The sequence below is a fragment of the Mustela nivalis genome (genome assembly GCF_964662115.1).
Source record: "Mustela nivalis genome assembly, chromosome: 4".
NCBI lineage: Eukaryota > Metazoa > Chordata > Mammalia > Carnivora > Mustelidae > Mustela > Mustela nivalis.
In genome coordinates this window covers 104990195-105015757 of record NC_139023.1, presented here as the reverse complement: position 1 = coordinate 105015757, position 25563 = coordinate 104990195, and the positions used below count along the sequence as shown (strand labels likewise).

At 35.3% G+C, this 25563-nt stretch overlaps 1 protein-coding gene across 1 annotated transcript in view; it reads left to right on the top strand.

The window, feature by feature from the left end:
* The window catches only part of BANK1 (B cell scaffold protein with ankyrin repeats 1), a 304381-nt gene that overhangs the window by 123379 nt on the left and 155439 nt on the right, over positions 1 to 25563 (top strand). Inside the window, 1 exon segment of the mRNA XM_082729053.1 lies at positions 18610 to 18806. Coding sequence (XP_082585179.1) covers positions 18610 to 18806 — 197 coding nt within the window.

Here is a 25563-nt window from a genome sequence, read left to right as displayed (position 1 = left end):
GAATTGGTAGGGTATACTCGGGTACTAACCTACCCTCAGGGTGAGCCATGGAATTACATACAAATACCCATGGTTCTTTAAAAATATGATGCTAAATGCTATATTAATCAAACTGCTATCTCATTATTCCATCCTCTTTTCAATTGACTTCGGTTAATTCTGGACTAGTTTCCTCTTACTTTATTTATTGTAAGTAAAATGCTATTCCATATCATTATGCCCTGGCCATTTTCACTCCTGTCTACCAATAAATTTCCTTATTTGACTTTTTTCCCCATAGGCAAGCAGCATTGAGATATGGGATTATAGAGATAAGATAGAAATTATATAAGAAACCATCTCTACTTTAGTGTTCTCTTACCCTGTAATGCTTTATTATTGACTTAAAAATAACATTTTTCATAGGAAAAAATTCTCCCTAGTAAAATAATAAAGGATTTCCAAATGAACTTGATACGGTAGTGGAACATAGGACTTTTGAACACAACAGTCATAGAAATAATTCATGTACATAACATTCCAGTATGTGAATCACTGGGGATTGTGAAATCAATACAGGGTATTTTAACAGGAAGTTTCCTACTGATACACAAGATATTAGAGTAAGAAGTATCCGACTACATTCTTAAAGTAAGCATGAGTGATTTATGAGTGAATTCTGTTTTGGTTGTTGATTTGGTACAGGCCATTGTGAAATCGGTTTGTAGGTGACTGATGGTAGGGTGGTGGGGCCAAGAAGACTCTGCAGAAGAGGGCTTGAAGCTCAGAACAGGGAAGAGTTGCAGAGGGGCTAAGGCAGAGTCTTAGGAAAGTCTTGCTATAGCAGATACATAAACCTCCCTAACTTCAGAACCCTTCCAAAGACTGTAATGAAGATTACATGCATGTAATAGGAAAAAATAAATAGCTTGGCTTTTTTTTCAAAGAGGATACAGTTGCTGGTACCAATTTATAATTCCACCAGCAGTGTTATGCTCCACATCTTTTCTATATCAAGAATTGCAAGGGAGTTTATTTTTGCCATCTGACAGGTGTGAAATGATATATCAGTCTTTAATTAATATTGTTATTATTAATATAATCATGCATCTTTTCTTTTGTTATTTACAATTTTATTTTTCTTCAGTGAATTTCCATTTAATAGAGTTCATGTATTTCTATTGGTTGCTTTTTCTTAATTGAATTGGGGATGTTTTTCTTTTTCAGTTTATATTCTTTTTTTTTTTAAGATTTAATTTTTATTTATTTGACAGAGAGAGAGAGAGAGAGATCACAAGTAGACATAGAAGCAGGCAGAGAGAGAGGGGGAAGCAGGCTCCCTGCCAAGCAGAGAGCCCAATGTAGGGCTCAATCCCAGGACCTTGAGACCATGACCTGAGCCGAAGGCAGAGGCTTTACCCACCCAGGCGCCCCTATATTCTTTATAGTAGCTATTTGTTAGTTCTCTACATTGCAAATATCTACTTAATTGATTGCTTGTTTTTTAGTTTGTATGGTGTTTTATGTAAGCATATAATTAAGTTCGTTATAGAATTTGTTTCTATTAGAACTCATCCCCACCTCATTATTAAAATTATCTTTGTTCTTCTTCCTCCTTTATTTGTCCTTTGATATTTAGGATCAGCTTGTCAAATTCTATTAAAAACTCTAATAAAGGGGTGCCTGAGTGGCTTAGTTGGTTACGTGGCTGCCTTTGGCTCAGGCCATGATCTGAGGATCCTGGGATCAAACCCCACATAGGGCTCTCTGCTCAGTGGAGAGTCTGTTTCTCCCTCCCCTTCCCTCCATCCATGCTCTCCCTCTCTCTCTCTCAAATAATTAAATAAAATATTTCTTAAAGTTCTAATAAAATTGAAGTAAAGCTCTCAGTTAATTTTGTAAAAATTTCCACTTTTTAGCATACTTAACTCTCTCTGATCATATGCATGTAACTTTATTTATTTGGGTGTTTTTATTATATACTTCAAAAGTATTATATTTTATAAAATCCTTAAAAACTTTTATTAGATTTATTTCTGATTATTTTATGGTTTTGATATCATCAAAAATGTTACTTTAAAATTGTGATTTTTAATTATTTTTGACTCTTCCTTTCCTTGATACCCATGGGATTGAGCCATGTATCTTATAACATATCATAGCTCTGTATGGAAAGAGGAGTTACTCTTTCCATACAGAGGAATTACTATTCCAATTCCCTAAGAAGAAAATTTGAAACAGATAGAATCAACATCAGAGAGAGAGAGGGAAGCAGGCTCCCCACTGAGCAGAGAGCCTGATGGGGGGCTCGATCCCAGGACCCTGGAATCATGACCTGAGCCGAAGGCAGAGGCTTTAACCCACTGAGCCACCCAGGTGCCCCAAGAATTACAGTTTTGAGTAACTCCCCAAGACCCCCAAAATTCTGCAAAAAAATATCTAAAAGTAGTTGGAAATGCAGACTGATTCGGAGACTGCAAGTTGTTAACAAGTGAAATAAAGCACTACTCAGAAGACATAGAGAAGAGAATTATGTAGTTGTAACTAACTGCCTCTCAAGTTCATTTTCTGTTGTACTGAACCTGAATCTCATTTGTCATATACACTTCCCCATTTTAAACATCTCGGCAGTTGAAGGATGAGTTCATATATACACACATTGGGATAAGATATGACTAGAAGACTACAGGACAAAATTATGAACAGAGCAGTGTAATATACAAGGGACAGGACGACAGAGAAGTTAAAAAAAGAAAAAAAGTAACAAATTACACAGAGAATCCAAACTGGCAATAGTAGGGTTAACAGCACATGACAAAGAATAGGTGAGGCTTGGAAACTAAAGCAATAGGCTGCTTGTGTCTAGCTACTTTCATAGCGTTCCTATCCTGAGAGCCAGTTTCTGACTTGGGTCATTCTGGAAGCCAGAAAGGTGACCTGGAATGGAAGAAGTTGTATCCTTATGGAACAAATTGTTGACAATAATAGAAATCTGAGAAATAAGCATGACCTCTACCCAGGATATCTGACAGACTGTAAGAAATTATATCCTCAGTGCTTATTATCTACAGAATCTGAATGAAGATTACCTCTGTAAGAATATAATGTGAGATGTTTGGTTGAAATATTGTTTCTAACAATGTTTATTTCTCAGATTGCTGTAAGACTGTATATTTCTCCAGGAAATAAGTAAAGATAGATATATTTTAGCAGTAAATTTTCTCTTTGATTGTAGTCTTTTTCATTGACAACACAAAAAGACATTTTTTTAAAAATTTTTTTTAAGATTTTATTTATTTATTTGACAGACAGATATCACAAGTAGGCAGAGAGGCAGGCAGAGAGAGAGAGGAGGAAGCAGGCTCCCCGCTAAGCAGAGAGCCCGATGCGGGGCCCGATCCTAGGACCCTGAGATTGTGACCTGAGCTGAAGGCAGCGGCTTAACCCACTGAGCCACCCAGGTGCTCCAAAAAGACATTTTAAAAAATGTAAAGCAGGGGTGCCTTGATGGATCAGTCAGCTGGAAGTCCGACTCCTGGTTTTGCTTAGGTCATGTCTCAGGGTCCTGGGATTGAGCCCCATGTCAGTCTCCACTGGGCTCTATGCTCAGTGCAGAGTCTGCTTGTCCCTCTCCTTCCCCCTCTGCCCCTGCCCCTGACTGTGCTCTCTCTTTCTCTCTCTCTACAATAAATATATACATACATACATAAAATCTTTTTTAAAAATTAAAAAATAAATCAAACATGTAAACCATGATGAAAGTGGAAATCTCTTAAAGAAACAGTGAATAGAATGGAGAAAAAGTCTACCCCAGACATACTTTGTATACTTTGCAGTTTTACTAGCTCTCTGTGAGGTTAACCTCAGTTTTCCTGGCTATCCACTCTTGCTTAATCATTTAAACCAAGCTCCATACTTCCTCGTATTTAGCATTTTTCTCTTGAACTTCGGTGGACTTCAGAATTACTTGGAAGGTTTGTTAAAACTCAGATTGTTGGACCCTACTCAGAATTTTTGATACAGTAGGTCTGGGATGGGCTCAGGGATTTTACATTTCTCACAAATTCATAGATGATGCTGTTGTTACTGGTCTGTGAGTCACCAGTGAAAAGCACTGAGTAAACACGCAGTAATGACATGACATGAATAAAATTAAATAAATTTTAAGAATATATTTAAATCATTTAAATAATATAATTAAAGTCAAGATATCATATTTGTTTTTATCTCTTTTTGTCCCAGGATTTAAAGGATAGCTGCAGAATGAAGTAATCTTAGAGTCCTTATCTAAAACATGTATGTTTTGTGTATGTTCATTTAAAAAAAAAAAAAAAAACACAAAAAACCCTCAAGAATTCTTAGAAGCTTAATAGACTCTATCCTAGGTACTCTTCCAGATACTGAGGAAAGGTAAAAGAATATGAGATAAATAAAATACAACTCAGTGATACAGTGCCACTGTATTTTTTTTTTTTTAAGATTTTACTTACTAATTTGAGAATGAGAAAGATCACGAGCAGGAGGAAAGGTAGAGAGAGAAGCCAACTTCTCAATGAGAAGGGACTCTGATGTGGGGCTCGATGCCAGGACGTGAGATCATGACCTGAACAGAACGCAAACACTTAACCGACTGAGCCACCCTGGTGCCTGCATTTTAATTACTTTAACTAATTTAATTCCTCACAAGAATCCTGAGGAAAGTACTATTTTTAATCTCTGCTTTACAGATGAGACATTGTATCTCTTACCCAAATAGTGGCAGAGCTGGGATTTGGATCCAGACAGCCCATCTGAGGTGGCCACATTACTAACCAAGGACTGCAGCCCTATTTACACTGTAATGAGCTGTAGCTCCAGGGTGCCGAGGGAGCCCAGAGAAAGAAGGGTAGTCAGAGGAAACTTCCTAGGGAGATGATCTTAAATTTGGAGGAAAGGTTATGAATTATTTTTGTTAAATTGTTTAAAATTACTACTTAAATGAATAATTTATATAAGCAAATTTGAAATTATCTCAGATGCTCTGTATATTATTTTTTGCAATCCTAGAAATATTTTTGTTTCATAGTTTGTAATTTCCTTCCAGTCACCCTTTTTGCCTCTGTGGGCAAATACTATCCTTTAGGATGGAGCTCTGTTACTTTTGTTCACGGATTTATTCCCAGTCTTGTAAATGTTTCTAGTACTCAATAAACATTTGCTACATTAATTAATCTGTTAATGGCAACCAAGTTAACTACAGAAGAACTTCAATAAGACCGTAGTCAGCAATCATTATAGACTATAATATTTGAGCTCCAAAAATAAAAGAGCTCTTCTTTGTAGGAATATAAGGCAGCAATTTTAATGTCATTATTTTGTCTTTTCTCTTCTTTTCTACCTCAATCTGTGGTATCAGCCATGAGCCGAATGAAAAAAAAAAAAAAATGGCATATGAGCTTTCTGAATATACTGCTTGAATGCTCTGTGCTCAGAAACCCAAAACACATATGTTCATCTTCTCTGGACTCACACACAAAAAAATATATGGCTTTCAGGGTCAAAAATAATAAGTTTAAATCTGTAAATTTATCATATGGTTAAGGAAAAAAAACATAAACATTGTCCATTAGTAACTGGTAGTAACAGGAAAGAGGCTCTGTAATATCCATTTTATTAAGAAATGCAAGTATGGGTTAGCCTCAGTCATACATACACACACACACACACAATGAAAATGAACTTTTTTTTTTTTAATTAAAGGTTGAGTAAGTTATTACTTAAGGAACTCCTCTTACTTTTTCAGCTGCTTGCAGTAGTAATCCTAAACCTGGAGTTTCTGTCTTCTGAGATTCTTGACAGGTCCAGAACCCCCCTCAAGCACTAATCTACTATTAACCTCTCTCCAAATATCTTTCACTTCTGAAAGCGACTCATTTGCTCTCGAGATTCTACCATTACCAAATAGTTACAGAAGATCTTTGTAGTGTCACTGCAGGTCTAAAGCCTCATCGTACTACTCTGAGAAGGATAGTAATTCAAAGACTCAGAAGAACTTGTTTTTATGTCTTGTTTCTATAGATTATGGTTTACGAAAACCACTATGGTCATTTTCCTCATGTAATTAGTCAGGATGCACCAGAGAAACAGAACCAACAGGATGTGTTAAGAGAGACAAAGAGACAGAAGGAGGTTTACTTTAAGGAACTGGCCCATGTGATTGTGGAGCAGGCAATTCTGAAACATGTAGGTCATGCCAGCAGGCTGAAAATCTCAGGAGTAGATTTTGTTGCCTTGAGTCCAAAGGCGGTCTGGAAACCAAATTTCTTCCTCTTTGGGGATCCTCGGTCTTTTCTCCTACAGCCTTCAGCTGATTGGATGAGGCCACTCCCATGACAGAGGCTACTCAGAGTCTACTGATTTAAATGTTCATCATATCTACAGTATACTTTCATAGTTACATCTAGACTTATATTTGACTAAACAGCTGGGCACCATATCCAAGTAAGTGACACTTAAAAATAACAATCACACTTAACCATCATTCTATTGTTTAGAGGTGAGCAGCTCTAAACAACTGTAATTTAGCCCCACACCTCTTGTGATCCCTAGCAATCAGTGTGAACAATGGCTGCTCAATTGATTTGTAAAGCAACTGTAACCTAGTAGCTGGAAAATCTCCTAAAATCTCCTATCCTACTTAATAGACTGAGGATATGTTGATAGTGTGGTTAATAATTTGAATTTATGTATGTAATATAAATCCTTGATCCAGGAAAAATAGATATTGCTTAGAATGTTAAGACATACTGAATTATAGAGCTATTACTACCTTCCTGTTTCATGAGGGTGTCTTTCGAGTTAACATTTCCTGCTTAGTATAAGCTAAATTATCCCTAAAGAAATTCATGTCCTAATTCCCAGATCTGTAATTAAGTTACCTTACATGGCAAAAATATATCTGGATCCCTATTTCAGAATATATTCTCATCTAAAAGAAATTATCTCAGAACATTTGCTCTTTTCCCAAAACAAGTTTCCTGCGGTGACCCAGGAGCTAAGTTTATAACCAATATGCTCAACTCAAAGACCCATATGTGTAATTTGACTTATTGCTCTGTAACTTATTATGGCAGCCATTCCATCAACACCCATACCTGTACCTCTTCATGGCCATCATTGTCACCTTCCTTAATGAGTTTCTCTTTCTCTTACCTTGTAACTTTGTAGCCATAAACCTGAATTTTTTTTTATTGTGTTATGTTAGTGAACATACAGTCCATCACTAGTTTTTGATGTAGTGTTCCGTGATTCATTGTTTGTGTATAGCACCCAGTGCTCCATGCAGTATGTGTCGTCCTTAATAGCCATCACCTGGATGTTATCTTAAATCCACCTCTTTCCTTCAGAGCCAGCCGACTCAATCATCAAGTCCTATTAACTTTTCTTTTGAAGTGTCCAACATTTCTATCCTTCCTTGTCCATTCCAGGGTGACTCCACTCTAATTCAGACCATCAGTTATTTCTCCTTGCTCCTGAGAAAGTCTTCTAGCAGGGTTTTCTAACATATTTTATTTTCTATCCTACATTTGGGTGCTCCCCTAAATATTCTTACATTCCATTTTTATCCTGTCCCTATATTATGTATGATGGTGCTCCCAAAGTCATCTTAAGCTCTCACCAGTAATTTTATTACTCCCAATACTACCCAAATTTTCCTCCTTGCTTTAGCTCATTTTTTTAAAAGATTTTATTTATTTATTTGACAGAGATCACAAGTAGGCGGGCAGAGAATGAGAGAGGGAAGCAAGCTCCCTGCTGAGCAGAGAGCCTGATGCAGGGCTCGATCCCAGGACCCTGGGATCATGACCTGAGCCAAAGGCAGAGGCTTTAACCCACTGAGCCACACAGGCACCCCTTTAGTTCATTTTTATTTTCAAAATTATTTAACATTTTTAAATAAATCATTTGCTTAAGACTATAAAATCTGAGAATTGCTGAATATTTCTTAGTACTGAAATCAAACATCCTTACCTGATATGTTGGTTTACTGCCTGGTGGTGCATATCCCTTGGATTTCCATGGGAGACCCATACAAAAGCTAGTGGGTGGTTTTCTTCCTGTAAGTCATGGCCTCATGGAAAGTGTTCAGCTCTCTGATCTTAGCTTCACCTGTCGTGTTTCCTTACTTATGTTGTTCTAGATTTCCTGACCCTTTCTAAGTTCTTTCCTGGCTGCTTCTTAGGTTCTTAGTTTGTTTTTGCTATTGTTGTTGTTTGTTTCTTTGTTTTTGCTTTTTTGTTTGTTTGTTTGTTTTTGTTTTACTGTCAAGATTCAGCAGAGACAAAGTTAGTAGTTTTCAAAAGTCTTTTTTAAATGAACAGAGAGGAAAAGAATACAGTCACACTTCTATAGAAATAACATTTCTAGAGATTTCTTTTTTTTTTTAAGATTTTATTTATTTATTTGACAGAGAGAGATCACAGTAGGAGAGAGAAAGGGAAGAGATCACAGAGAGAGAGGAAGGGAAGCAGGCCCCCTGCTGAGCAGAGAGCCCAATGTGGGACTCGATCCCAGGACCCTGAGATCATGACCCGAGCTGAAGGCAGCGGCTTAACCCACTGAGCCACCCAGGCGCCCCAACATTTCTAGAGATTTCTTAATTTAAACAGAGAGTAGTCACAGACTGGCCAGATTAGTTGAACTTGGAGCAGCCCCACTCTTTTTATTACTTCATCACTGTCTGAGTTAGATAGTGGAGAATGGATAATAAACCTACTCGAATGCTGTAAGATTTAACTTTAACTGATACTATTATAAGAACCACTAACAAAGACTATATATATGTCTTTCTTTGTTTCCTAACATCACCCCCAGGCGTGCGGTCCAAATTCCAGGCTATTTATTGTGGCTTCATGGATTACTTGTTTTACATGCTGCCATTCCTGGACACTGTCTTGGATAAGAAGCTGTTTTACAGTGTGTCCCCAAATACTCTTTCTCTGGGATCAGACCGTCTTGCATCAGTCTGCTGCTTCCCTGTTCTGCTGCTCTGTTATCACTCACTCTGACACTACATGGCTGCAATTTCTCTTTTTCGACTCAATTCATTCATTAGGTGTCATATTTTCCTTCCTTTCTCATTCTCCTTCCTCTTTTCCTCTTTCTTCTCCTCTTATTACTACTGTTGCTAATTTTATGGAGGATTCTATCTATGAGGGTATTCAGTGAACAATGAACTGTCTATGGATTCAAGGTTACATGCTCCATTCATTTCTCATGCTTCTTGTCAGTTGATCATTCATATATTTTGCATGCCAGAACAGCAATCTTCCAGAACTTTATTTTTATAGCTTTATAAACTCCCAATCTTAAGCATTTAATTACAATAAACTATACAGAATCTAACCAAAATCAAAAAGACCTACAATCACTGAAAGGAATTGATATTATCTGAGAAAAACAGAGTAAGGATTCACTTTCATCCTAGATTTTCCCTATTATTTTGCGTAAGTCTGGCAAATAGGAAAATAAACAAGACAGAGTCAAGGCACTAGGACTGTTCTTTCTGCATCTAGGGTGGTTGCCAGTATGGGGTCTAACCATGCCCAGTTTGGATTTTAACCTTGTAAACTCTAAACATGGAGACAAGCAGGAGAATGTCTCAGAAATCATGGGCTGAAATGTTCACAGCTTCCTCCTCCAGCCTGGCCTCACTCTGAGAAGCAACACATAGGACTGGACCCAGAGATTCCTTAACAGTGTGGAAGAAAGAAAAGAAGGCACCATACTTTTGAAAATGCCCAGCCATGTTGCAACAAGAAGCAAATGTCGAACTCTTTCTCCACAAAGGAAAAAGGGCCTTTAGATTTCTTTACAATGCAATTGATTCTCATTGTTCATGGTAGTTATGAACTTTATTTATAAACTTTATTTATTTATTTATAAAGTCTCTGAATAGAGAATACTGAACATTGCTCAAGGAGAAATACAGGATTAGCTTCTTGCAAACCTCTGGTCACATTTTTGTCAGTCTATTAATACATAACCTCATTTTATGCATGTTTTCGTTTAAAAACCCAGCATTTAATAGGTATTTTTGAGTCACTGATATAGAACTCACCAACAATGTCATTATAATTCATGCCTGAACAAAATTTATCTAACACATTTATTTTCTTCATAAAACGGATCACAGCTTTCTTGTGCTTGGGAACACCAGACAGCACCTCTGTGCTATGCCAGGGGGTCACTTTGTAAACAACTGATCACCACACCACCAACAACAAAAAAACTCACAAAAATAGAAAACGTGAAAACATGGCACTACATAGACCACAAAGAGGACATTTGGTATAAGTATGAGAATTGAAATAAGAAAGCAGGTTGTTGTCTTGTTTGACCTCAGCTGGAAACATGCAGTCAGATTTTTTACTGCTCTGCACATGTCTACAAATGATCACAAAAGGGCCACAGGTTTTGATTGGGAGGGAACAAATAAATTTTTATGAGTAGGAAAATTTGAAAATATGAAATTGTGAGTAGTGAGGATCAATAGTACTTGTTTGTATGAAAGAATACATTAGACCTAGGTTTAATAGCTTATTGGTTAGATGTTATCAGTTTCATTTAAACATGGAGAAAACTGAGATACAAAATTCAAGTAACTTGTCTAAATTACACCATTAGTGAATGCTGGAGTTGGGATTCCATCTATCCAATCTGGTTCCAAAGCCCTTATGTTTAAGCACTAACTGCACAATATTACCTCTCAAAATAAACAAGTGTTAAGCTTTAGAATTGCAAGGTTTATAATAATAAAAGTCATTATTTTGAACATTATTTATTAAGATGAAACCAGAATTCATTTGAATATAATGTTGATTAGGAATTTAACCATTTTTACTAAAACACTTGTAAAAAAAAAAATTACATGAAGTTTCCTGAGACAGTTACAAGGGTCATACAAATTGGGTACAACTTTTAATATTTTCTCTTAAATATTTAATAGGCTATTTTAGTAACAAGAATGTAATTAATGTAATTAATGAGGTGTAGTGTAATTAATGTAATTAATGAGGTGATTCCAAAATTGAGGCTAATACTAAAGTGTGTATCTATGCACTTCCCACTCATATTTTTTTAAAGGTTTTATTTATTTATTTGACAGAGAGATCACAAGAAGGCAGAGAGAGAGAGAGAGAGAGAGGCAGGCTCCCCGCTGAGCAGAGAGCCAGATGAGGGGCTTGATCCCAAGACCCTGAGATCATGACCTAGGCCCAAGGCAGAGGCTTAACCCACTGAACCACCCAGGTGCCCCCCCACTCATATTTTATGTAATACAAGAGATAAGAAAACTGTAGCAAAGGGATTTGATGGAATATTATTTCCCTTGTGCATTTAATTTTCACTGTCAAGGCTTTAGAAATATAATAACCCTAGCAGTATTTTTTTTGCTTGAAATTCTAAATAGGCTTCTGTGTTTACTATTTCAACAGGATGTGGAGAATGGCACCTCACGTGTTGCATTTGTCTTCTCCTGTCACAGAACAATCAGATTCATACACTCAGCAATGCTCCGTTTTATAGACCCCCAGAAATATTAACATTTTAACAGACTCCAAATCCTATGATGAAAGGAATGAAAATTATTACCTTTCTTCAACCTTCACAAATGTCATCCTTACTCTTTTAATTGACATCTAATTAGCATTCAGGGAAAATTATCCTAAAACCATCTGTGGCACGGCTTCTAACCCAGAAGAAAATCAGAAGTCCCCAGCCCCTCTAATTTTATAAATGAAGAGTCAGAGGTCAGGGAGATGAACTTTCTTAACTTACAGATTGAGTGGCTGAGCTGGGATTAGAAAGCAGTTCTCCTGATTTATCTTTTCTTTGCTGTGTGCTTCATTGTTTTGTCCTAAAGTGGCCACCTGCTCATTCTCCTTTGAGTGAATAAATATTTATGATTCTAGATAGTGATTTATGAGAACAAATGGATTACATAGCCATGCACTTCCAGTGTGTATCATCATCTTTTAAATTTTTAAAGCTTATATTCCAACCTTGAGTATATTCCCATTCTATTATTCTGGTGAGCAAGGTTAATCTTTTGAAAGCTTTGGTTTGATTACTTTAATCTAATTATTGGCCACCTCTTATAGGGATTACCTTGAACTTTTAGAAATGGCTCAGCATAAACAAATATATGACTCAATTTCTTTACTATGTACCAAGTCACCTATTTATTTTTATTTGCAAAACTAGTGAAATTGGAATTTCCTTGAAAAAGGAGAGACATTAAATTCTGTTCTTCTGAAATTAGCATTCAACAAACGTGGGTTGAAACAACTGAAGCTGAAAATTTATTTCATCCAGAAAAAAAAGTCAAAAGCAAACTGACCACACTTTAGTGTGAATTGTGGTTTCTTATTTACACCTTGATAATAAAATTCATTGCATCTGCCATGAATCTTGATTACTTCAATGAAAATTTCCATGAAATGAAGCAGGCGTACACTACAGAGTAAGCAAATTTTATAAGACTTTTTCTATCTTCTTAAGGAATCCATTATTTTAATCTAATAAGTAAGATTATAAACTACTTATAAAATAAACATTGTATGCACAGCAAAGGAAACAATCAACAAAACCAAAAGACAATTAACAGAATGGGAGAAGATAGTCACAAATGACATATCAGATAAAGGGCTAGTATCCAGAATCTATGAAGAACTTACCAAACTGAACACCCAAAGAACAAATAATCCAATCAAGAAATGGGCAGAAAACATGAACAGACATTTCTGCAAAGACATCCAAATGACCAACAGACACATGAAAAAGTGCTCCATATCACTTGGCATCAGGGAAATACAAATCAAAACCACAGTGAAATACCACCTCACACCAGTCAGAATCGCTAAAATTAAGCCAGGAAACAACAGATGTTGGTGAGGATGCAGAGAAAGGGAAACCCCCCTAAACTGTTGGTGGGAATTTAAGCTGGTGCAGGCACTCTGGAAAAGTGTGGAGGTTTCTCAAAAAGTTGAAAATAGAGCTACCCTGCAACCCAGCAATCACACTACTGGGTATTTATCCTAAAGATAAAAATGCAGTGATCCAAAGGAGAATGTGCACCCCAATGTTTATAACAGCAATGTCCACAATAGCCAAACTATGGAAAGGGCCTAGATGTCCATCAACAGATGGACGTCCATCTAATAGATAAAGAAGATATGGTATACACACACACACACACACACACACTGGAATATTATGCAGCCATCCAAAAACTGAAATCTTGCCATTTGCAACGACGTGGATGGAACTAGAAGGTATTATGCTAAGCAAAATAAGTCAGTCGGAGAAAGACAATTATCATATGATCTCACTGATATGTGGAATTTGAGAAACCATAAGAGACTCTTAATCTCAGGAAACAAGCTGAGGGTTGCGGGGGGGGGGGCAGTGGGAAGGATGGGGTGGCTGGGTGATGGACATTGGTAAGGCTATGTGCTATTGTGAGTGCTGTGAATTCTGTAAGACTGATGAATCACAGACCTGTACCCCTGAAACAAATAATGCATGACATGTTAATAAAAAATAAAAATAAATGTAAATTTAAGAAAATCACTAAATGGTGTATGAGCTGAGACTAATAGGACTCTGTTTCTCATTACATGTTCATCACAAGAGGCTGTTGCTCCCATTATAACAACAAGCAAGATGATTTTCAAAATCAGTATCTCTTTTTTAATCCAGCAGAAAATTAATGACAAAAAACCCTAAATAACCAAATTCCAGAAAGAGTCCTTCATAAGAAAGAAGAAATTCATGACTTCCTTTATCCTTTACAGAGCAACAAGAACTCACTATTGATGAGGAGTAAAGAGAAACCAGTTGAATGTTTAGCAAACTTTAAGTGGATATACTAGGCTAGTGTGATGGACAAAAATCCCACAGAGCTCCAATTACAGACTGGGTCGGCATCACCCACTACCTCTCTTTTGTAGGCTGTTACAAGTGCACAGAGCTAGTATACCAAGGGCTGGAGAGCAAGAAACCTGAGAGAGCTCCTTGAAAAACATTCTGACCCCTCCCTGAAGTCCTGGTCCTGGCTGCTGAAGAGTGAAAGGGGTCAGGTTTGCTGAGGCAAATCCCACCAAAGCTTTTACCATGAGCTTACAGAGAGCATACGGAGAGGCATCAAAGCTGGAAGAAATACTTCCAAGCTATTGGGATGGTAAGGAGTCTGTCTTAACCACGTATACTACAGAGGCCTCACAAAATCTAAAAGAGATATTCTGATGTGAATTCTGGAGGCCGGACTGGAGGAAAAAAAGAATATCTGGTAACCCAAAAGCTGACAGCCAGTCTGTACAGCAGCTGGGGTTTCTTGAGTCTCGGCAAGGCTCAGATGCCAACCTGTGCTGAAGAAAGTTGTGATCCTGCCCTCAAAATATTTGAGGCCAGTTGTTAATGGAAGCTAAGTAATGATGCAAAAATGACCAAGCTCAGTTCATCGACAGAAAAATTTCACTCCATTCCCAAATGTAGTTGTCTGAATGAGGCAATGGTATGCCTTATTCTGGGGATAAACATTATTTACTTGAGCTCTTTAATATAATACAATAAAAAATTATGAGAAATATGAAGAAGGAAGAAAAAGTGACCCTTGGTCAAGAAAAGAGACAGTGATTAGAAGCAGACACAGAAATGTTCCAGATGTTGAAGTAATCAGATGAAATACTAGAAAAGCTATGATAAATATGTTATAGAATCTATTGTAAAAGTTAGGCAACGTGTAAAAAGATGGCAATTTTATCAGAGCAATAGAAATTATAATAAAAAAAAGAAATCCTAGAAATACACAATATCAGAAATTTTTTAAAAAATTAAATGGAGTTAATCATAGAAACAACAGAGGAAAAGAGAATCAGTAAACTTGAAGATCATCCAAATAAATTACTCAAACTGAAAAAGAGATAAAAACTCTAGACTCAAAGTAAAGCCATAAAAAAGAACAAGGTCAGTTCATCTACATATTAATTTGACTCAATTCTGATCCAAGCTGCATAGAATAATATTAAATAATCTAACATAGTGTAATATTCCCTTAGTAAAAGTGACAGAATGAAGCAAAAAAATTTTGAAGAAATAATGGCCAGCAATGACCCAAAATTGATGAATCACATCAATCCACAGATTCAGTAAGCCCTGTAACTCCCAAGCAGAAAAAACATAAAAATATCATACTAACACACACCATAGTTAAACTGCTGAATCAAAAATAAAAATAAAGTCTTAAAAGTAGTTATAGGGGGCTGAGGAGGAGAGGGTGAAGAGTTTGTAGTGGGGAAAGCACATTCCATAGAGGAAAACAATTTTAAGAATGGTATCTGACCTCTCATCAGAAATAGAGGCTGGAAGACAATACAATACACATGCATATATGATTCCACTTATATGAAATCCAAGAAGAAATCAAACTTACCTATGTTGATGATAATTAGAAAATGGCTGCTTGTGAAGTGGAGAATTGACTAAAATGACACATGAGAGAATTTGCTACCATGATAGAAACTTTCTTTTGCTTGTTTTGGGTGGTAATTGCATGGATGTATAAAATTGTTAGAATTCATTAAACTCATTAGTGCAATTTTAAATCATACTTTCATAAAAAAAATTTTTAAGCCCCAGAAACACAAATATCTTTACACAAAAACGTTAGTGATCATGTGATTACAAACATGCCTGTGCAAGATACAGAGGAATCCATTCATATCTCAAATTCTCATAATAATCAAATCATGGTGAAAATACAAAAAGTATCATTTTTATAAAGAGTATACATAAAAGCCTGAACTAGTTCTTTGCATAATCATACCTGTATTGGCATGAATATCTTTATTCATATACATAAATATAATATTATATTCACATGCTGAGTATAATTTGATGTTCTACAAAAATAATGCTAAAGATCATGATTTAATTAACATTAAAATAACCCAACATAGTTCCTATGAATCATTTCAAATTCTTTGAAAGGTTAGCTCTGTCATATTTTAATTTAAAGAACTTAAATTAGAAATTTTTTTCGTTATTGACTATGTATATTAGCAGGCTGAGCATTTCCAACTTAATGAAAATAAGCAGGTAAAATAACCTCATCCAAGATAATAGAAAGGGTTGCTGTAAATGATTTATTTAGGCCAATTTAAAACTGATTCATCATTTTATAAAGGACCAACTATTCTGGGGTAAAGCTCTCAAGATCGTACTTTGGAGTAATGAAAAGAATTAGGGATCTTATGGTTGGAACAAAGATGAATTAGGACAAGGATGCTTTAATCTATTGACAAAGAAGAGAGAATATTTACCTAATGCCTATTATGTTTCAGACACTTTGCTGGGCACGTTTTCTGTGTTATGTCCCTTAATTATCTCAGTAGCCTTACAATTTTGGAAGAGAAGGCTAGGCTCAGATAATTAGTAGCATGTTGAAGTTCACATAGTGAATGCCAACTCGAAGCCTGTGCTTTTGCGACTATCGTATTCTACATCGTCTAAAGGTGCTTGTTTGCTCTCTCTCTCTCTGTCTCTCTGTCTCTCTGTCAAATAAATAAATAAAAATCTTAAAACAAACAAAAAACAGCAACATTTCTATTACTGGTTAGGAGCATAAAAAGATACCCTCTAAGGCTCTTTCATGTCTGTAACCTCACAAAGTATTCTAGTATATTAATGGATTTTAAGCTGCCACTAGAAATGAAGCAGAGCAATGGGAAATAAAGAAGCCAACCTTCAAATCTGTAGCACCCTTTACTATCGCTATGATCTTAAATCAATAGAACTTCTTCCATACATGTCAGAAAACACAGTTCACAGTAGCAGAACTGTTAAGAAAGGCAGCCTGAAAATCCATGACCTCTTGTCCCAGTCCTTGTTACACTTTTTGATGTACAAGAGAGATTTTTAATGAAGTTTGTTGTTGTTGTTTCTAATATTATATTATTTGAAACAAGGGATATACTGACAGGGGTTTGGTGAGGTTAAAAGGTGACTGTGTTCCCAAAATGATTAAACATTTCTTTAATGATAAAAACATTTTAAGTTGCATTGACAGTGATTTACAATTTCACCAGAATAGCAGTGTGCAAGAATAATGCAAAAAGCATTGATTGCCAGGTGATGTTTTTTATTTATTTTATGATATGTCAGTGAAACAGATAACCAAGGACTTGTAGAAATCTGATATTATCATGTCAATATTTTCTTGATTAAATTTGCCCTGGTTTAATTATAACAGAAAATTATATTTCATGGTGCCTCTTAATAAAAATAAATAAATAATTATATCTTAATACCTTTTTAAGTAACTACATTTTTATTTTGAAGATGGTATCTACTTTAGACAGTTTCAGCTTTCAAAGGCTCATCTTCATAAAATACAAGAATACTATATAAGAAGGGACCAGTGCATTATCATTGAAATATAACCATGGAATTTACCTATAGCTGTTTAGTACTAACACATTTTAAAAGGGGGAAATATTTCCTTACAGCAAAGTTCTTAATGTTCTTAATGTATCCTGGAGGTTTTTATTTTGTTTTCTTTTAAAACATATAAACCAACAAACTAAATACTTTATTCTGCCCTGAGACACCCAAGTGAATTGAAAACTCAAAGTCTCATTTCCTTTTTTGTTCCTTTAGTCTACAAAATAGCAAAGAGGTAAATGAAGCCAGATTCAGTTTTCCAAAATAATATGGAAGAAAATTGACTTTTGTTTTGACACCTTTGTTTCTGTTGCCATAAGCCTTCCAGTTGCTTGCTCCTGATAATGCCACAGCTATTCAAGCAAGCTGGTATGTAATTTCTGTGACACATTTTTTCCAGCGAGGTGTGAAAGTATAGCATAATAACAAACCAACACTCATTTCTGTGAGTATGTGTTTTCACTGAGATAGCTGTTTACATTCACTGTTTTACAGTTATACATAATTAATACTTCTAATTGATAGTTAATAACCAATTTTGAAACTCTGAAACATTGATATGAAAGCTATAAAATCCTGATGGAAATTTCCATGCTGAAGATGTTTATCAAAGTGCTCACCTGTATTTCTGTTGCAGTTCCTTTTTGAAAGAAAAATTTTACATAGAAATCTCATATAACCTTTCCAGCAATTATGTGTCCATCTCACCTTCAGAAGGCAGCAAAGTAAGCATGGCAGTAGAAAACACAGAAAACACAGAAAGGTTTTATAGATGGACCTATTTAATATGTTAGTGTTTGGCTAATGTTGAAATAGATTTAAAAAGAGTTATTACAATATGATATTTGTGTTGTTTTATTTTGAATTTAAGAGGTTGATGTGCTTTTCCAAATTAAAGTTACCCCCCAAGTTAGAGGGGAGCATTAGTGCTAGTGAGAATATTAGTTTCTATTTATTGTATGCTGAGAAATACAAAGAAGGAGATGCTTCATTGTTAGAACCACTGATGGTTTCTTACATGCAAAATCACATTGAAAATCTGTTCTACTTTGTGAAAATTACTTTTAGGAGTAGATTGGGTTTGACTTTTTCTTGTGGCATTCCAGACAAGATAAAAACACATTAATCCTTTGCCTCTTATGCTTTCAGATACACATTTCAAAGAACTCCCAACTCTTCTCCACTGTGCGGCAAAATTTGGTTTAAAGAACTTGGCTGTTCATTTGCTTCAATGTTCAGGAGCAACCTGGGCATCTAAGATGAAAAATTTCGCGGGTTCAGATCCAGCACATATTGCTGAAAGGCATGGTCACAAAGAACTCCAGAAAATCTTTGAAGACTTTTCAGTAAGAGTTTTTTTTTTTTTTTTCCATTTTATCTCTAAAACTCTTTTATAAAGTGTGTGTGTGTGTGTGTGTGTGTGTGTGTGTGTGTGCGCGCGCGCATGCGCGCGCATGAACACACCGCTCTTTTGGAAATGATGCTACTGCTAGGCCACTTTGTAGTGTCTTTTGGTCCTGAGTCATTCATTTTGTTAAAAAGCATTTTGCAAGATAGGTCAACTTGTTTTATTATCACTATAAACCAGCTCTGACTCCATGCTTCCTCCCCTAAGTAGCTCTTTTTTAAAACTTGTCTTTCTGGCTTCTCTATAGTCTGTTCCATATTGAAGAGGAGATGGTGAAAAATCAATGAAAACACATTACCTTTATTATTTTTTCATTCAAGAGTCTAAGTAAGACACTATTAGGCTATGAAATTAGATAATTATTAGGTTAAAGGAAAACATTTTGATAATCATTCAAAAAGTCTATTCCATAAAAAGTTTATTCATGTTACTTAAATTTGTTTCTCATATGTGATTCCTTTTCTCCGTTAAGTCCCAGATCCTTATTATGAAGATTGAAGCCCCAAATTTCAAAAGGATATTAGCTTAGCATTAGTAAGAATATAACCAAGAGAAGATTTTGAAGGAGGAGACACTATCTTAGTATATAGAATACACTTTGTATTTTTATGATCAGCTTTAGATGAGAAATTATTTTCTCTTGTAACAAGAGAAATGTATGTACATTTTGCTCAAGAAAGAGAATTATGCTTCTGATGGCTGTTTGGAACAAGAATGTCAAAATTTGTCTTTGGATTCTCAGAAGATAAATAATTTTATTTCCAATGAACAGTTAATATAGAACATTGAAATACTATTGGAAGCTTTGGGTCATTTTAGCATTCATTCTGATTATTAGATTAAGTCAATGTAATGTCAGACTTTATAAGCCATTGATATTTATAGACTTCAGAGAGTGAAATGATAACCAATCTATCTTTTTTCTCACTTTTAAGAAATAGCACAATAGAATATCTGTTGTTTTATTTAAGATAAATACAGAAATGAATAAATAAATAAATAAACAAATACAGAAATGAAGTTTTGTAACAAAATTGAAAAGTTACCTATTTTTATTCTATATCCTTTTAATCCTAAAAAGATTTCAGATTATGACTCTCGTGTATCTAATGAGTGCATTCATTTTAGTTAGTATCTACTCTCTACAGTCATTGACCAGTATATGGTATATGGGATATGTCTCAGGTAAGTCAATGAATCAGTTCAGCCTTGAGCATATTTGCCTACAGTACTCTTGTGCAGTGTCCCTGGGTTGCCTGTGTCAATTCTTTACAACCCTCTTCTCAAATTTTTAACCACTGGTGGACTTAAGTTAAAATTTCCTATGAAAGTCTATAGCATCCAAGGTTAGTTTCTAAGATAAACCCTGATTTTCAGAGTGATGCTTTCCCTTTCCATTCTCCAGTGAAGACTCAGCTTTTAACAGGTGCAGCCCCATGCAAACTGCATGTGCCCCGTAAATAACATGAAACTAGATGTGAATTAAGTTTAAAGGTAGGATTTGATGGATATGGGAAATAATTTTCTTTTTCTCTCACATCTGTATTTGTATTTGTACCTCTGCTCTTGTAGTGATAGCAATGATACAAGCTGATGGTATTATGGTATTATTATCTATGCTGGTACTGAAAACATGAAAGAAGTGTAGGTGTTAACTAGATAACATTCTCAAAAAAATGAAAGCTACTCATTCATAATGAAGAAATTCTGTTCATAGATTAGCATGGATAGCCTAGATAGAAATTATTGCCTTTAAGTCACTGTTCACTTTTTTATAATGGCTACATTCTAATTTTGCAGTTATACTTGATCATTTATGCTATGAAATTTATTAAGTGATTTTCTATATCTTGTCTCTTTATGAGCAATTAACATTTTGCCAGAATGTCTATAGTAGATATTGCCATTATAGGTGGGATAGATGGATTATTTTGTGAATGTTCTGATGTCAGTGAGGAAGTAACTGTAACAATTACGAGGGACAGCAGTTTTATTTATTTATTTTTAAAGATTTTTATTTATATATTTGACAGAGAGAGAAATCACAAGTAGGCAGAGAGGCAAGCAGGGAGAGAAAGGGAAGCAGGCTCCCTGCTGAGCAGAGAGCCCGATGCTGGCCTTAATCCCAGGACCCTGAGATCATGACTTGAGCCAAAAGCAGAGGCTTAACCCACTGAGCCACCCAGGCATCTCTGGGACAGCAGTTTTATAAGGGCATATTATGGTTATGAATAATTAAATATAACAATTTTGTAAACTGCCAAAGGCCTTTTCGCGAATGCGTGGTTAAGGAAACAGGAACAAATATATTTCAGGTTGTGACACACATGGAAAAGTGTGTTTCCTGTTGACTTATCTTTCTGATCATTCTTCTCATTATCAGTTTTATTTAAATAAATCTAAACATCATCTTAGTGAAAGTATGGCAGATAAACACACATTGAAATTTTATATTCTAAATTATAGTAGCTAAGTCTTTTTAAAAGTACATCTAAATCTGATAGAGAAAAAAATGCACAATCTCATTATGCTGCTATAATACTTTGTTTTCTTTAACAGTATTTACATAGCTTTAATGTTATAATCACATTCTGATAAATCTAAGATTGTGACATATGTGTTCAGACTTTCCATTATAAAAAGCCTTTCCATTAATCATTGTTTCTGAATTGTTGAAAGGAGTAGATATTCTTCCAGGTTTGAGGGTTACAATCCAATGAACCATATTTCTGTACAGAAGAAATATATGTTTTTTAAATTCAAACATATTTTGCCCCCAACTGATTGACTGATGTGTTCAATTCTTTCCAATCCCCCATCAGTGAAGCACTATTAATTCTAGGATTTCACAGAGAATTACAGCACAGTGTGTTTGGTCATTCTGAATAAAATGGTTAGAAGGAAAAAAGCAATTGTGATTTTTAAAAACATAGAAAAAGAGAGAGAGAACCATTGGCAAGCATTCATAAACAAACAAATGCCATATCTTAGTGAAACTATATGAATAATAAGAAAAAAGAAGAGAAAAAGCTTCAAATCACATCTCTTACATTTCTTCATGACATTTTTCCTTTGAGAAGCTAATAATTTATACATAATATATGAACAGAACCTTTTTATTGTGAATGCATAGCTTTCATGTTTTAAGAACATCATCAAATTAATACCTACATTTCTTTTCCGATTTCAGTACTATTCAGTACTATTACAGATAATAATACCATATATTTCTATGGTCTTTCAAATAAATTACTCTTTTCGGTTTTAAATAAATTACTCGGTTTCTGACAATGTCTCCTGGGAGAATCACTCTGAACGGTGGATGAACAAAGAGGGTAAGGGTTGGTATTTAAATCTACAACCGAATGTGAACCACGATTTACTTAACACATTTCTTGAGGAAATCTCAGACTATTGCAAATAACAAAAAGTAATATTGACAACTAATTCAGCCCTCCAAAAAGTCAAATTTTTAAATACAAAAAATAGCTGAAAAATTGAAAACAAACAGGAACTTGGCCACAAATTAAGTCATACTTTGTGATTCAGCACGTACAGCAAAAATTACAACGTGTTTTAAACAAAATAATATGTGATATTTCCTTATATTATCCAGACTGTGTCACCCCATCCTTCTCCAGTTTAGCACACTTAACCAAATGACATCAGTGTGTAAATGGACAGGGAGTTAGAGATATATCCTCCTCTCTTGGCTGAAAGTGGAGTTGGAGAACAGATTTTACTTCTCTTTGGAGCAACATTCAGATTATCTTTTTCTTCCACCACAGTGTTCTCTTATGTAGTTTTATGTGTGTGTGAATAAGATCTTAATCATCAGTCATTTTCATTAAAATTTTAGGAAACAGAAAATCAGCTTTCCGTGCACTTTCTCTAGCTGGCTTTTCAGAAGGACTCTTCACTGGAAATCTTTCGGTTGTTCACATCTCTGATGAGATTTCTGTGACATCTTGCTTTCATTGACTTATCCCAAAACTGCTCTTTGACCCTGTGAACAGTGGGCTTGTGTGTGTGTGTGTGTCTGCGTGTGTACGAGAGAGAGAGAGATTCTGCTCCCCTAATATATGTCAGACAATGACTCTGGAATTTTTTCAAATGGTCCAGAGTTTGGAATGAAAGTACAGAGAAATAGATGTTGAAGCACTTTGAGAATCCCTTCATAAAGCAATGATTGACTGGTATAGATAAGCTATTATTCAGAAATAAGAAATTAGAAATTAGATTTCATGTTTAGGCCAGTGAACATCACTTAGCATTGCTCACTTGGTGTTGTACATACTGTTTGTTCTCTAGTAAATTGCTCATTTAGTTTAGTATATGTTAGTATATACTAATTCAGGCTGCATAGCAGCATACTCCGCTTTGCCAATGGGGTTTTTCTTCCTGTAAGTCTAGAAGCGCATAATGGGCAATGGGTTCCCTTCCCGTCCCACTGTTGGGTGCACAGAAGGTGCTCAGTATGTATTTAGTCTTGATGAGGCAGAAGCTAAGTGTCCAGTTTAAGAGCTTGTTTGATCTCACTTACCCAATAATATGCTTAACTAGGTCCCATGATATAAATAAAATAGTTGGTCATATTCTCTTTATATTCAGGATTTTTTTTTAAGTTTAGTTTTAGAGAATTCATGGACAAATATCCCAACTTCTAACTTCAGCATATATTTTTAATAGGCCAGCCTACAATGAATTTTAAAACTCTGGCCTATGTTCAATATTGATGTTATTTTAGAACCGAAGAACCTGGAACAAGTCACATAACTGCACTCGACTGCAGGCATTACAAATTCATGTTTCAGTTATGCTTTTGGAACTACTTAGCAACCTTTTCCTAAAATCCCATTAAATGCACCATAGTGGCTATTACAGAATTTTGTTCCTCTGTAAGTCTGAACCCAGTTTTAATACTCTAACTCTGCAGCTCTAAACATCCTGTTAAATTCCCTCAACTCCTCTCTCTTGTTTGCCAAATTTTCCATTTTTCTCTACACATAGGGCCTTGGGATTCAGCCAGCTCTGGATTTGAATCCTTATTTCATCATATACCAAGTTTGCATCCTTTAACAATCTCTTCACTTTCTCTTGGCATTGGTTTCTATATCTGCAAATGGAAAAAAAAAAAAAAATTCCTTATGGGTGTTTTTAGGACCTGACAAAATAAATGTGAAAGTATTAAGTACATAGTAAATCCACAACAAATTATATTGCATCCACCTTCTTTCCTTTGATTTGTTGTTGTTTAAATCAATTTTAGTTCTCCCCATCAATCACACTGTCTCTTCCTCTTGCATCATTAATCTTTCCCATTATACTGACTCCTCCCTGAACGAACATGTTCAAACACATACATGTAAACCTGTGCGTTTGCACAGACAGGCACACACACACACATTCTAACAGCTCTGCTTTCTCTTCGATTTGTTTTTCAATATCAGAATTAACTGAAGTTATAGCTCTTCATTTTGCTCTGAAGCTGCTCTCTCAAAGGCCATGAGTAATCTACCATAGATCAGATCCATTGGCTTCCTCTAAGGTGTCCTATGGCTCAGGCTTTGGCATAGGTTTCCATGACCCTGCCATCTCCCTAAATTTCCACTGATACCTCATGAGTTTCTTCTCTTACCCCAACAGCTAAAGTTCTTCCTATACAATCTTTTCTTATGACTGATAACTAAGTCATTGTCTTTAACTTGGGCCTTTCTCCTGACTTAAGACTCCAGGTACAGTTTGCAAACATTGTTATCTTTAATGTATTTGCTTCAGACATGGGCAGTCTCCAGTATTCTAAGAAGGGTCCCACCCCTGCTTATGGTGGCTAGCTGGTCTTTAAAGTCCCTAGCAGTCTTATGTTTTTATAATTATTTGTCTTCTAATTCCTCAGAAACCTTCCAAACTTGAGTTCTTTTGTTTTTCTCTGGCTTCATTAAAACCAATTAGCTTGTGAGAACAGATCGTCTCGTGCTGTCACATACATGCCTGCTGGTCAAAAGGAAATGCAATTTCAGTGAGTGCAAAATTAATCACAAATGTTAATAAGAGCAATCAGTATTGACACCATAGCTTTAGTGAGTAGACCTCATGAAATAAACACAATGATATGCTTTCAGAATGAAAGAATACAAAAGCAAATGAATTGAAATTTCACTGGGAAAATAGGAGTCTTAGAAATTTTTGTCTATTAATTGACTTTGAATTTCAGTCATTCCTGGTGGTTGAGGATATGAAAAAGTAATTAATGTAATCCAGTGAAGACAGGGTATATACTTCTCTACTGGTATTTTGGCATGGTTTCTCCTTTATATAAAGCCCTCTCCAAGGTCAGATTACATGAGAAAAATGGAGAACCATATATATTTTTTTTAAAAAGAATATTCATCAAATATCATAGCTCTGCACCAAGCAGGATGATTTCTTCATTCTCCTTATGTAGCAACACCTACCTTGGATATATATAGATGTGAGAAATTAAAGATTATGTCTGACTTATTTTGCCTCCAAAAATATAGAAGAAAAATAGATGGTACCAGTTGAAGTCTAAATATTGGGTTTGTTTTGAATAAATTAATCAACTTTCACTTGAACTGGAAAATCAGTAATCTCTTTCATTTTAGTTTGGCAAGTCAAGTCATTGACTTATTCAACAAGTATTTCTTGAGTACCTATTATGTATCAGTATTGTT